Below are 14,354 nucleotides of genomic sequence, written 5' to 3'. Positions count from 1 at the left end.
TCAGACAGCCTAGAAAGTTAAAATAAGGCAGCTTTCACCTCAATATTCACTTTCTCCCCGCCACTGGCCCCAACAGGGACACTGCTAGTCCTCCTCCATCCTGAATGATCACCATTCAAACCCAACAGCAAAAGACCAGCTGCGCACCAATGACTTCAACGTTTCAGTAAAACTTTATTGGTACTATATACTGTATATTGGGTTTTGAATATTTACCTTGCCATGGCCAATCACTGAAGGGTTTATGCCTTTGATGGGGGCTGGAGATGAGGATAAATATTTGGAGAACCTTCTTGAAGGGCCTTTACCCTGCCATGGCCAATCACTGAGGGGTTTATGTCAATGATGGAGGCTGGGGAGGAGGATAAATATTTGGAGAACCTTCTTGAAGGGCCTTTACCCTGCCATGGCCAATCACTGAGGGGTTTATGTCAATGATGGAGGCTGGGGAGGAGGATAAATATTTGGAGAACCTTCTTGAAGGGCCTTTACCCTGCCATGGCCAATCACTGAGGGGTTTATGTCAATGATGGAGGCTGGGGAGGAGGATAAATATTTGGAGAACCTTCTTGAAGGGCCTTTACCCTGCCATGGCCAATCACTGAGGGGTTTATGTCAATGATGGAGGCTGGGGAGGAGGATAAATATTTGGAGAACCTTCCTGAAGGGCCTTTTCTCTCCCAGGCTTTGCCTGGAGTGTATGTAGTGATGGAAGTTCTTTACCAACTAGGCTGCTGCCTGCCCGGTGTAGCTCCTAAGAGATCCAGTCTTTGTCTCCCATACCTTTTGCCTGGAGGAGGAAGCCAGAGCCGAAAAGAGAATGTTTGTTCTCCTCGGGGCCTTCCTGGGCCTAGAGTGTCCTGAACTGGCCTGAAGAGTCCTAACCTGGACTGTGACAGAGGACAGAGAAACTGAAAGATAGCTCCCTATCCAGGCCTACAGAACAGTCACTAGCCTGGGGCAGAGTCACAAAGAGTCCTACTGCTGCCGTGTGGCAGAGTTCCAAAATATACTGGAAGATAGCAGCCTGCCTGGGCCTGAAGAGTTAATTGAGAAGTCTTCTAAGCAGAGGGAAATGTTGCTGCTGTTTTGGGGCATCCTGTACAGCTAACCCCTCTGTCTCCAAGACTATGGAGCCACGAAAGAAAAGGATTGAAGTATCTGAAATCTGTCAGCGGGCTGTTTGGGTACAGGAAAGGTCACCAGCAGGAAAAGCAGGAGGCCCATTAAAATCCAGCAGCTCCTTAGAGGGCCATTGCTACACTAATTGAGTTGAGAAGCGCTTAAAATGCGCTAGTTAGTTTATGAACAGTTCCCGAGACTATAGTGGGAGGTGAAGCCTGCAGACATGCCGGTGTTATTGTCAGCTGTTGGATACGGCGACAGTCTCTGCGTATTTACATTACACCGGGCAGGTCTGGTATCAGGATCCGGCACGTTTGCTGACTTGTGTGTGTCGGGAGTCTCGTGTTGTCATTCTTGTTGTTTGTGTCTCATGTAAAATTCGCTTGTTTTGATCCGTATGCCGCACAGTTCCGCATAATGAGGTCATCGGCACGTTACCGTCGCCTCCTGTCTCTCCCTGCTTTGATTTGCTGGCCAGGAGCCCAGATCTAAGTGTGACAACGAGTGAAATGAGTGAACTGGCTGCATTCCCTCTACAGACTGGAGGGCTGCCGCTTCCCATACGGAGAGAGAAGAAGCTTATCGGTGTTCCCAGTGATATCTTATGCTGTACATCCAGAAGCTACAAAGGCAATCCAATCACTGATACTCTCCACTCACCCGTAGCTGCTGTGACATTTATCTTCAAATACAGAGTTTTCCAATGGTTTAGTCCACTCAGCAGAGTATTTTTTTGCCCACTTTTCCTGATCCAAACATACAAGTAACACAGTGTTTTTTCAATTTCCTCCTTAAAGGAGAACTATGGGGTCAGTGTTTTTCCCCATAGTTCTCCTAAGGGTAACGGGAGGGCACAAACTAGCGTCCTCCCGTCACCCTAGGCTCAGTATATAGGGAGCTACAGCTCGCGATATACTGAGACGCCGCAGCCGGGACGGATCCCGACAATTAAGTCTGGATCCACCCAGCTACGTGATTGACAGCTCGCTCTGCCTATCTAGAGCCAGCTGTACCCGCCCCCTCCCCCGTCTGTTCCGTCAGTCAGCGCTATCGGAGCGGGGAATCCAGTCCCTTTCCTCTCTGCCGGCACTGGATCGAGAAGTGAGCGAGCGCCGGTATGTGTTCGCTCACTTCCCGTTCTACTGAGCCGACCTGTGACAGTCTCATTGTCACAGGTCGGCTCAGATTATGAGGCTGAGTGAAAAGCACTCCCCCCTCATAGTTCTCCTTTAAGACAGAGCTGGCCCAGTCTCCGTCTCTCTGCTGAACCGGTTCTATCAGTCCCCTGACTGGACTTTTATTCTGCACGCACCCAAAAGTGCAGCTTGCTCAGCTCGGACACACAGGTGTGCTCAGACAAGGATTACCTCTTTGCCTTCTTCAGTCTACAATGCTTGCTTTCAGACATCAGTCAGGTTCTGGGGTCGGTCTGTGTAGACCAGACAGGCCTGGACAGGTGCTCCTTACTGCTCCTTACTTGTTTGCACTGATTCTACTATTTTAGAACATAAGGAGCACTCAGTCATTTGTAGGTAAGATCTAACTGTCGCTACCTTGTCTCCTCAGTTGTGATGCCTGTTCTGCTTGAAATGCCACTTGACAGGTCTCCAGATCGAGTGGCACCCCGCCGTGTCGTCATCGCGCGTGCCGTCACATTGCATATGTGCGGCCATCTGATTGAAGCCTGCCGGCGGCCATCTTGGGGATGGACACCAGCAGAGAGAGGAGGGGACGTTCACCCGGCGGGATGAAGTATGCTGCCAGGTCCCCTCCTCTCTCCTGACACCGTTGGGCTCTCAGTCCATGACAGAGTGCCCGACTTTTTAGAGGGGGTGACACCAAAATGAGTGTTAGTTAACTTCCTGCATCGGAAAGCAGGAAGTTGCAACTACTGTAAGGTCTGGTCTATCCTGTGCAGGGGTGGGAAACTCCGGCTGTGCTTTAACTATAAATCCCAACATGGGACTCATGCCTGAGTAGGAGACACACGGACCAGCAGAGACAGGACAGGAGGACGGGTGTTGAGGAGACATGAGGACGGGTGTTGAGGAGACAGGAGGACGGGTGCTGAGGAGACAGGAGGACGCGTGCTGAGAGACAGGAGGACGCGTGCTGAGGAGACAGGAGGACGGGTGTTGAGACAGGAGGATGGGTGTTGAGGAGACAGGAGGACGGGAGTTGAGGAGACAGGAGGATGGGAGTTGAGGAGACAGGAGGACGGGTGTTGAGGAGACAAGAGGATGGGTGCTGAGGAGACGGGAGGACGGGTGTTGAGGAGACGGGAGGACGGGTGTTGAGGAGACAGGAGGACCGGTGTTGAGGAGACATGAGGACGGGTGTTGAGGAGACAGGAGGACCGGTGTTGAGGAGACAGGAGGACGGGTGTTGAGGAGACAGGAGGACGGGTGTTGAGGAGACAGGAGGACGGGTGTTGAGGAGACATGAGGATGGGTGTTGAGGAGACAGGAGGACAATAGGAAACCAGCTGTCGGTTTTCATCTACAGAGCTTTCCTGTCCGCGCAGAGCCACCAGATGCATTCCGGTCTTTGCTCATTATAAATCCGATGATGAGACGTCTGGGTTTGTATGATTAGTAATTAAAAGAGGCGGCCGAGCCTTTTTGTGCCGCACACTCGTGACAGATTGACGTCCCTCCTCCTTACCGGCCTCGTTGGGGGACGTTCTGTCATTTCTCGCGGAGCTCGCGGAGGGAAACTGGAGCAAGTAAAATTGGCTTTGCTGTCGTCAGTCTGATTTTTTTATTTCCCAGTGCAAATTAATAAAAGTCACATTCCGGTCAGGATTTGGCTTTCTTTTAGGGAAATCCTTCTTTGTTTTAGATAAATACTGTACGTGAAGGTGATTGGCTTCCAAAAACCCGGCAACCAACTTAAAAGAATTGCAGAGATAAGCAAAGACAAAGCAAGGGGGTGTAAATGCCGGCAGCGTTTTCCCTTTTCTATAAATCATTTTGTATTCACTTGCCGTGCGGCTCTGAACTTGCTACGCCAATGTGGCGACTCCAGAAAGAGTCGATTCCCTAGCACGGCCCCCTCCCTCCTTGCGTATCATAGCCCTCTGCTTTCCGGGAGTGTCTGATTACTGTGCGTGCTGACCCAGCTCCTCCTCTCCTTCCTACATAACCTTTTACCTAACTGCCAATGGAGAAGTAAAGTAGAATACCGTAGAGCAGGGGTATAGGCAAACTCTAGCCCTCCAGCTGTGGTGAAACTACAAATCCCATGCATCTGTCTCTGGGAGCCATCCCTGTACCTAAATCCCATGCATCTGTCTCTGGGAGCCATCCCCGTAGCTGCTGGAGCCGTGCAACGCCTAAGAGGATTTGTAGTTTGACCGCAGCTGGAGTGCCGAGGCTCCTTACCCCATGTGAGTGACAGCTCTGGGGCTGCTGACACCACATCCAAGATGGCGGCACGCAGCAGTTTGGCGGGTAGGAGGGCACATTGAGGAACCCGGCCTAGGGGCAGCAGAGAGAGTAAATCCGGCCCTGCATGTGATCACTGTGATTGGCTTTCATTTCGGTCACATGGTCGGGAGCTCATCCTACCAGCTCCTGATCATAAACAGTGCCCGGGAGCCGTCGGTGACATCTCAGTCACAGTGCTGGGGGTGCGCAATTGAGCACGTTCCTAGAACAAAATCAGCGGGAAAAATCATGTGATCACTTAGCTTGGCTTTCACAGCGGTCACGTGACCGGGAGCGCTACCTACCAGCTCTGAATCATAAACAGTGACTGGGAGTTGTCAGTGACAGTCACTGAGCTGGGGGCGCGCTCCGAGCAAAGAACAGTGACAACAGCTTGTACACTGGAGGCGTGGGTTCGAATCCCACCGCTGCCACCACAAGATGGATGGGCTACTCTGTGATAACCCCCGGGGGGTCAAATCTGCCGCTGACTTTATACTTCTCTTCTGCTGAATGGGTACCGTCTGGAGCTCGGGATATGAGACACAATGGTGTGTGTGGTATCAGCCCAGTATCAAAGGATTGTTTTCCGCGTTAGTGAATTATATCAGGTAAACAAGGGGCAGTGGTCCGGCATTAACCAGTCACAGATAAACACTGACGCCTACAACGGTGGCAGCAGATTAAAGCCCATATACAGCTGGTGGCAGCAGATTAAAGCCTGGGTACAGCCGGTGGCAGCAGATTAAAGCCTGGGTACAGCTGGTGGCAGCCGATTAAAGCCCAGGTACAGCCGGTGGCAGCAGATTAAAGCCTGGGTACAGCTGGTGGCAGCAGATTTAAACCCACATACAGCTGGTGGCAGCAGATTAAAGCCCATATACAGCTGGTGGCAGCAGATTAAAGCTTGGGTAAAGCTGGTGGCAGCAGATTAAAGCCTGGGTACAGCTGGTGGCAGCAGATTAAAGCCTGGGTACAGCTGGTGGCAGCAGATTAAAGCCCAAATACAGCTGGTGGCAGCAGATTTAAACCCACATACAGCTGGTGGCAGCAGATTAAAGCCCACATACAGCTGGTGGCAGCAGATTAAAGCCTGGGTACAGCCGGTGGCAGCAGATTAAAGCCTGGGTACAGCTGGTGGCAGCAGATTAAAGCCCAGGTACAGCTGGTGGCAGCAGATTAAAGCCCACATACAGCTGGTGGCAGCAGATTAAAGCCTGGGTACAGCTGGTGGCAGCAGATTAAAGCCCAGGTACAGCTGGTGGCAGCAGATTAAAGCCCACATACAGCTGGTGGCAGCAGATTAAAGCCTGGGTACAGCCGGTGGCAGCAGATTAAAGCCTGGGTACAGCTGGTGGCAGCAGATTAAAGCCCACATACAGCTGGTGGCAGCAGATTAAAGCCCAGGTACAGCTGGTGGCAGCAGATTAAAGCCCAGGTACAGCTGGTGGCAGCAGATTAAAGCCCACATACAGCTGGTGGCAGCAGATTAAAGCCTGGGTACAGCCGGTGGCAGCAGATTAAAGCCTGGGTACAGCTGGTGGCAGCAGATTAAAGCCCACATACAGCTGGTGGCAGCAGATTAAAGCCCAGGTACAGCTGGTGGCAGCAGATTAAAGCCCAGGTACAGCCGGTGGCAGCAGATTAAAGCCCGGGTACAGCCGGTGGCAACAGATTACAGTAAACATATTACATTTCAATAACTCAAATGTGTAATCCTCTGGAAAAAGAAGTTAGGGGTTTCCTTTCCTACATTTGATAATGTTTTCTTTTTTAACAAGTAAATTTCACACAGACCCTGGAGACAATCCGGGGACTCGGTATAAATAGTTGCTGGAAGAAAACCACACGTATCCCCCGAAGTGGAGGAGAGAGGTTTTTGTTTTTTTTTCCGATGTGCTGGCAAATTGTTTAATTTTTCCCCATCATTGTGCTTAATTATATCTACGAGAAAAATGAGACTGCAGGGGCCGAGAAACCCCCCAGATATTTGGCATAACGTGCCTGCGAGATAATTGAAAGTTCTCTGAAAGAATTTCAGATTTTATGGGGAGCGACGGAAGCTGCTTTTATTATTGAAACTTAATCCAGCAAATTCCCATTAACTTTTCTTTTTTTTATTATTATTATTATTAATATCCACAATCGACGTTTGAGAGAGAGAGTTCATTAGCAATGACGGCGGTTTGTGTTTTGTCCTGGAGGCTTTGGGTGTCTTATAAAAAACTTAATGGAGAACTATGTTCTACTGAGCCGACCTGTGACAGTCTCATTGTCACAGGTCGGCTAGAACTATGAGGTGAGTGAAAAGCACCCCCCTCATAGTTCTCCTTTAAAGAATAAAGTTTTATTTGTTTTCATGGAAATAGATGTAGGCAGCATAGCGATCGTGAAGCTGGGCCGCCAACTCCTCCATATGTTGGAGGTGGGGTCATTCGGAGACCCATTCTTTAATGGTTGGGGGGATATGTAGTTTTTCCAGTGTTTTGGAAATAATGCCCCTGGCAGCTAAGATGAGAAGATACTTCTTTGGCCAAGGAGATGAAGCAAGAAAAGAAGGTCAATTTCTGAAGACATTGAGATGTCCGAGCACATCGTGGTGAACACTTTTGATCTAAAAAAGGTTTCACTAGAGGACAAGACCACCATATATATGTAGCATAGTCCCAGGCGTTCTCTGATTGGATGAGGTGGAGATTGTGAGGTCATCCACCCATCTTACAAGTCTCTCATAACACTCCTAACTGATGTGCCCCTTGCAATATACACTATCTTACCAGAAGTATTGGGACGCCTTCACACGCACATGAACTTTAATGGCCCCCCAGTCTTAGTCCGTAGGGTTCAGTATTGGGTTGGCTCCGCCCTTTGCCTCTATAACAGCTCCACCTCTTCTGGGAAGGCGTCCACAAGGTTTAGGGGCGTGTCTATGGGAATGTTGGACCATTTGTGAGGTCAGGTACTGATGTTGGGGGAGGGGCTCGCAGTCTCCGCTCTAATTCATCCCAAAGGTGTTCTATGGGGTTGAGGTCAGGACTCTGTGCGGCCAGTCACGTTCCTCCACCCCAAACTCCCCCATCCATGTCTTTATGGACCTTGCTTTGTGCACTGGTGCGCAGTCATGTTGGAACAGGAAGGGGCCGTCCCCAAACTCCTCCCACAAAGTTGGGAGCATGAAATTGTCCAAAATGTCTTGGTGTGCTGATGTCTTAAGAGTTCCCTTCACTGGAACTAAGGGGCCAAGCCCAACCCCTGAAAAACAACCCCACACCATAATCCCCCCTCCACCAAACTTTACACTTGGCACAATGCAGTCAGGCAAGTACCGTTCTCCTGGCAACCGCCAAACCCAGACACGCCCATCGGATCGCCAGACAGAGAAGCGTGATTGGTTAGTCCAGAGAACACGCCTCCACTTCTCTAGAGTCCAGTGGCGGCGTGCTTTACACCACGGCATCCCACGCTTTGCATTGCACTTGGTGATGTGCGGCTTGGATGCGGCTGCTCGGCCATGGAAACCCATTCCATGAAGCTCTCTACGCACTGTTGTTGTGCCAATCTGAAGGCCACATGGAGTTTGGAGGTCTGTAGCTATTGCCTCTGCAGACAGTTGGCGACTTCTGCGCACTGTGCGCTTCAGCATGCGCCGACCCCGCTCAGTCATGGGACGGGGGCTACCACTTCCTGGCTGAGTTGCTGTTGTTCCCAGTTGCTTCCACTTTGTTATAATCCCAGTAACAGGTGACCGCGGCGGAATATTTAGCAGCCGGGAAATGTCACGGAACACCTGAATCCAATGATTTGGAGGGGGAGGGGCCCAATACTTTTGGTAATATAGTGTATTATGGGTGCTCCAGTGACAAGCAGATGGCCCCGCATTCATGCAGAGAAAGACGTAAGCCACCAGCGCACCAATGATCCTTAATCATACGTCTATGGACGCTAGAAGGACATGATCATTCCAAAAGGTCCATCAGAAAGGGAGGTGACATTTCGGGGGAGCACAGGGTCCCCTCATCACACTGTTTTGTGTTATTAAGGGATCCGAAACGTCACTTCCTTTTGTGATATCATGTCCTACTAGCTTGTGTATGGTTAAGGATCATTGGCGTGCTGGAGATTTACGTCTTTCTCCTCCCATCAGATCCACCCTTTCGCTCCACCTCATCCAATCAGAGAACGCCTTGTATTTGTTGAAGAAATAAAATGGGGCCCTCTGAACGGTGGCCTGGAAACATTGCATCCATCACAAAAGGAGGCAACGTTTCAGGGCTGCACAGGGTCCATTCATCTCACTGTTTCGCCTGATGAAGGCACCCGGTGCGGCCCCAAAATGTTGCATCCTTTTGTGATATCATGTCCTTCTAGCATCAATAAAGATGCATGACGTATGATGGCGGTGCCGAGTGAGGTTCTTTCTGTGGGAAAGATGCTGGAGCTGCAGCCGGCTGTCACTGTATGCCGTACAGACTACTGCAGTGTTTTTCAGGATCCCTGGTGGACCTCCAGATATATTGTGACATATTCAGAATGTATTCACGCAGACTTGGACAGGTCCACTTTAAAAAAATGTGTTCTAAAATGAGCTATAATTTGGCGCTGAAGTTGCTGGAGGGCCGGACCATTATAAATAGGGAAGCGGGTTGGTTACCACGACAGTAGAAGTGATTTGTTTCTGAAGATTCGCGGAAGCAACGCGATGTAACAGCCTTTGAACGCGGGATGATTGTTGGCGCTCGGAGCCACGGAGCGAGTATCAGCAAAACAGCAGAATTCGTTACATGTTCAGGAGCGGCTCATTGTTAAAGTGTTTAAAGACCGGACTGTCAGCCGAAAATCTGGGTCTGAGCGTGCGAATTGTGGCCGTCAGCGACTAGTCAATGTTAGGGCAGAACGGGGGAGGGGCAAGACTGGTACAAGACAACAGAAGGGCAACAGCGCCGTGTCAGATTCCTCACATCACCTTTCACCATCTCGTGGAGTCACCAGGCGGCCCAACCAAGTACTGATGGGGGCGGGGCATAATAATCTGGCCACTTAGTGTATATATGAAACATTAGGCATATTTAGCAGTGATTGATAGAAGTTTTCTGATCTTTTCCAGGATTACGTGCTGCCACCTGCCTTTCCAGAGTAAATGGCTCTATGTGGGGACAGAGAGAGGAAACACACACATTGTAAATATCGAATCCTTCGTTTTGTCTGGATACATTGTCATGTGGAACAAGGCAATAGAGCTGTGAGTATAACTACACACTAATATCAGTCATTGTTGTGTGACACAGTTCCGTCAATGTTCTAGGAGCCCAAGTGTCAGTGTGTCATTGTTCTGGGACCCCCAAATGTCAGTGTGTCTTTTTTCGGGAACCCCTAAGTGTCAGTGTGTCATTGTTTTGGGATTCCAAGTGTCATTGTTCCGGGACCCCCAAGTGTCAGTGTGTTATTGTTCCAGCTTTTCCAAGTGCCTGTGTGTCATTGTTTTGGGTCCCACAACTTCCTGTGTGTCATTGTTTTGGGTCCCCCAAGTGTCAGTGTGTCATTGTTTTGGGTCCCCCAAGTGTCAGTGTGTCATTGTTTTGGGTCCCCCCAAGTGTCAGTGTACCATTGCTTTGCACCCTAAAGCATCAGTGTGCCATTGTTTTGGTCCCCCAAGTGCCCGTGTGCCATTGTTTTATTCCCCCAAGTGCCCGTGTGCCATTGTTTTATTCCCCCAAGTGCCCGTGTGCCATTGTTTTGGGTCCCCCAAGTGGCCGTGTGCCATTGTTTTGTGTCCCCCAAGTGGCCGTGTGCCATTGTTTTGGTCCCCCGCGTGCCATTGTTTTGGTCCCCCAAGTGCCCGTGTGCCATTGTTTTGGGTCCCCCAAGTGCCCATGTGCCAATGTTTTGGGTCCCCCAAGTGCCCGTGTGCCATTGTTTTGTTCCGTCAAGTGCCCGTGTTCCATTGTTGTATTCCCCCAAGTGCCCGTGTGCCATTGTTGTATTCCCCCAAGTGCCCGTGTGCCATTGTTGTATTCCCCCAAGTGCCCGTGTGCCATTGTTTTGGTCCCCCAAGTGCCCGTGTGCCATTGTTTTGTTCCGTCAAGTGCCCGTGTGCCATTGTTGTATTCCCCCAAGTGCCCGTGTGCCATTGTTGTATTCCCCCAAGTGCCCGTGTGCCATTGTTGTATTCCCCCAAGTGCCCGTGTGCCATTGTTTTGGTCCCCCAAGTTCCTGTGTGCCATTGTTTTGCTCCCCCAAGTGCCTGTGTGTCACTGTTTTGGGTCCCCCAAGTGTCAGTGTGTCATTGTTCTGGCTTCTCCAAGTGCCATTGTGATATTCTTCTCAGGTGTTCGTCTGTCATTGCCCTGGGTCCCCCGTATAGTCAGTGGGCCCTTGTTCTGGAACCTTTTAGTGTTGGAGGGGCCACGGTGTCGTGCATCATAATAAAGATAAGCCGCAACTCTTTCACATCAATGTCACCCATGCTGTCATCCATAGTTACATCGTTGCTGGCTCGACTAAAGACACGTGTCCGCCGAGTGCAGACAAGAACATTTGTGTCCAGCATTCAGTCAGTGTAGCGCGGGGAAGAAATGTCGCTCAGTTTATAATGTCCCCATGTTTATTATAAGGTATAGTGCGGGTCTGGTAATGACTGTGATGAACAGAGTGTGATTTGTGATCTTTCTCTCTCCATCTGATCTAACCCCGCACCCCTCCCCCCCATCATAAGGGGGCTGTATAAATTGTGCAGATGAAATGCCGCAGCCTTTACCGAGCTGCTTTTATGTTGTGGCATTTAGGAAATGAATACAAATCTAGCAGGTTTGCAATTATTAAAGTGATACATTTTCTTCTCTAATCGGAGAAGACATAAATCACCGGCTTCAGCGGTGACCTTTCCACATATCCCCAGATTGCCGGCCTTCCTGCTCCCTCCTGCTTCTCTCTGCCTTATCTCCAAGTCACCTCTACCACTACCAGGATTCCTCATACATCCCATTGGAACATTCCTACCTGTCAAAAATGGAACTTCATCTTTGAACTATTTAAATTGCCCATCAAAACAATGGCATGCAAATCCCAAGAGCCGGGTTGCCTTTTCATGTTAGTTTGTGCTTAGCGTTCTGAGCCTCTTTAGTTTATTTGATGGAAGCTTGTAGATTAGTGCCTCAGAAGTGCCTTGTGACAATTACAATTGGCTAATTGGCTCTTAAAGGCTAATGAAATGGAAATCCGCAGGCATCTCCTGCTGTCATCTACCTCACACCCCAGGCCCCTTTGTTTAAATTGTAAAATATTTACAGGGATACATACATAATACAGACATACCTAATGACTTGTAAGTGACATTCTTTGCTCAGGTTCTGTGAGTCCATGCCAACGTGATGATGCACCCCCAGAGGGAAGGTCCATGAGAACCTGGCTCACAGGAAGAGGGGCAAAAGATGCTATCATCATTCAACTTATAATAGGAGGACTATCTAGGGCAGTGGTTCTTAACTTGTCTAACCTCAGGACCCACATTTGTCCTTGAACATGTTTACATTTATGAGCCTTGTCTCGTAGCTCTGGTCCTCCATTCCCCTAATTAGTTTAGTTGCCCTCCGCTGGCCCCTCTCCAGATCAAGGACATCTTTTCTTAATACTGGTGACCAAAACTGGACCGTGTACTCCAGATGAGGCTGAACCAATGCTCTATAAAGTGGCAAAATTATAGACTTGTCTCTGTAGTACATCCCCTTCTTAATACAGGACAAGACCCTACTTGCTTTGTTTACAGCAGCCTGGGACTGCAAACTACCCTTTAGTTTTAACTAGTTGTAAGAGCAGAGCCACCAGAACTAGTGTCCCCATTGGAAGAGCACGGTCACCAGAACTAGTGTCCCCATTGGAAGAGCACGGTCACCAGAACTAGTGTCCCCATTGTAAGAGCAGAGCCACCAGAACTAGTGTCCCCATTGGAAGAGCACGGTCACCAGAACTAGTGTCCCTATTGGAAGGGCAGGGTCACCAGAACTAGTGTCCCTATTGGAAGAGCAGAGCCACCAGAACTAGTGTCCCCATTGGAAGAGCAGAGTCACCAGAACTAGTGTCCCCATTGGAAGAGCAGGGTCACCAGAACTATTGTCCCTATTGGAAGAGCAGGGTCACCAGCACTAGTGTCCCTATTGGAAGAGCAGGGTCACCAGAACTAGTGTCCCCATTGTAAGATGTGATATTCTTCTCAGGTGTTCGTCTGTCATTGCCCTGGGTCCCCCGTATAGTCAGTGGGCCCTTGTTCTGGAACCTTTTAGTGTTGGAGGGGCCACGGTGTCGTGCATCATAATAAAGATAAGCCGCAACTCTTTCACATCAATGTCACCCATGCTGTCATCCATAGTTACATCGTTGCTGGCTCGACTAAAGACACGTGTCCGCCGAGTGCAGACAAGAACATTTGTGTCCAGCATTCAGTCAGTGTAGCGCGGGGAAGAAATGTCGCTCAGTTTATAATGTCCCCATGTTTATTATAAGGTATAGTGCGGGTCTGGTAATGACTGTGATGAACAGAGTGTGATTTGTGATCTTTCTCTCTCCATCTGATCTAACCCCGCACCCCTCCCCCCCATCATAAGGGGGCTGTATAAATTGTGCAGATGAAATGCCGCAGCCTTTACCGAGCTGCTTTTATGTTGTGGCATTTAGGAAATGAATACAAATCTAGCAGGTTTGCAATTATTAAAGTGATACATTTTCTTCTCTAATCGGAGAAGACATAAATCACCGGCTTCAGCGGTGACCTTTCCACATATCCCCAGATTGCCGGCCTTCCTGCTCCCTCCTGCTTCTCTCTGCCTTATCTCCAAGTCACCTCTACCACTACCAGGATTCCTCATACATCCCATTGGAACATTCCTACCTGTCAAAAATGGAACTTCATCTTTGAACTATTTAAATTGCCCATCAAAACAATGGCATGCAAATCCCAAGAGCCGGGTTGCCTTTTCATGTTAGTTTGTGCTTAGCGTTCTGAGCCTCTTTAGTTTATTTGATGGAAGCTTGTAGATTAGTGCCTCAGAAGTGCCTTGTGACAATTACAATTGGCTAATTGGCTCTTAAAGGCTAATGAAATGGAAATCCGCAGGCATCTCCTGCTGTCATCTACCTCACACCCCAGGCCCCTTTGTTTAAATTGTAAAATATTTACAGGGATACATACATAATACAGACATACCTAATGACTTGTAAGTGACATTCTTTGCTCAGGTTCTGTGAGTCCATGCCAACGTGATGATGCACCCCCAGAGGGAAGGTCCATGAGAACCTGGCTCACAGGAAGAGGGGCAAAAGATGCTATCATCATTCAACTTATAATAGGAGGACTATCTAGGGCAGTGGTTCTTAACTTGTCTAACCTCAGGACCCACATTTGTCCTTGAACATGTTTACATTTATGAGCCTTGTCTCGTAGCTCTGGTCCTCCATTCCCCTAATTAGTTTAGTTGCCCTCCGCTGGCCCCTCTCCAGATCAAGGACATCTTTTCTTAATACTGGTGACCAAAACTGGACCGTGTACTCCAGATGAGGCTGAACCAATGCTCTATAAAGTGGCAAAATTATAGACTTGTCTCTGTAGTACATCCCCTTCTTAATACAGGACAAGACCCTACTTGCTTTGTTTACAGCAGCCTGGGACTGCAAACTACCCTTTAGTTTTAACTAGTTGTAAGAGCAGAGCCACCAGACCTAGTGTCCCCATTGGAAGAGCAAGGTCACCAGAACTAGTGTCCCCATTGGAAGAGCACGGTCACCAGAACTAGTGTCCCCATTGTAAGAGCA

At 49.3% G+C, this 14,354-nt stretch overlaps 1 protein-coding gene across 1 annotated transcript in view; it reads left to right on the top strand.

Annotated features, from left to right (window-relative positions):
• The window catches only part of LOC108800617 (syntaxin-binding protein 5-like), a gene marked incomplete at its 3' end in the record, with an annotated part of 121,709 nt that overhangs the window by 98,554 nt on the left and 8,801 nt on the right, over nt 1–14,354 (top strand). The window contains exon 5 of the mRNA XM_018572599.1: nt 9,658–9,792. Coding sequence (XP_018428101.1) covers nt 9,658–9,792 — 135 coding nt within the window. The remainder of the gene's footprint in view (nt 1–9,657; nt 9,793–14,354) is intronic.

The sequence above is a fragment of the Nanorana parkeri genome, unplaced genomic scaffold, assembly GCF_000935625.1.
Source record: "Nanorana parkeri isolate BGI_ZX_2015 unplaced genomic scaffold, ASM93562v1 scaffold2082, whole genome shotgun sequence".
NCBI classification, from domain to species: domain Eukaryota; kingdom Metazoa; phylum Chordata; class Amphibia; order Anura; family Dicroglossidae; genus Nanorana; species Nanorana parkeri.
This window is presented reverse-complemented; position numbering and strand designations above follow the sequence as displayed.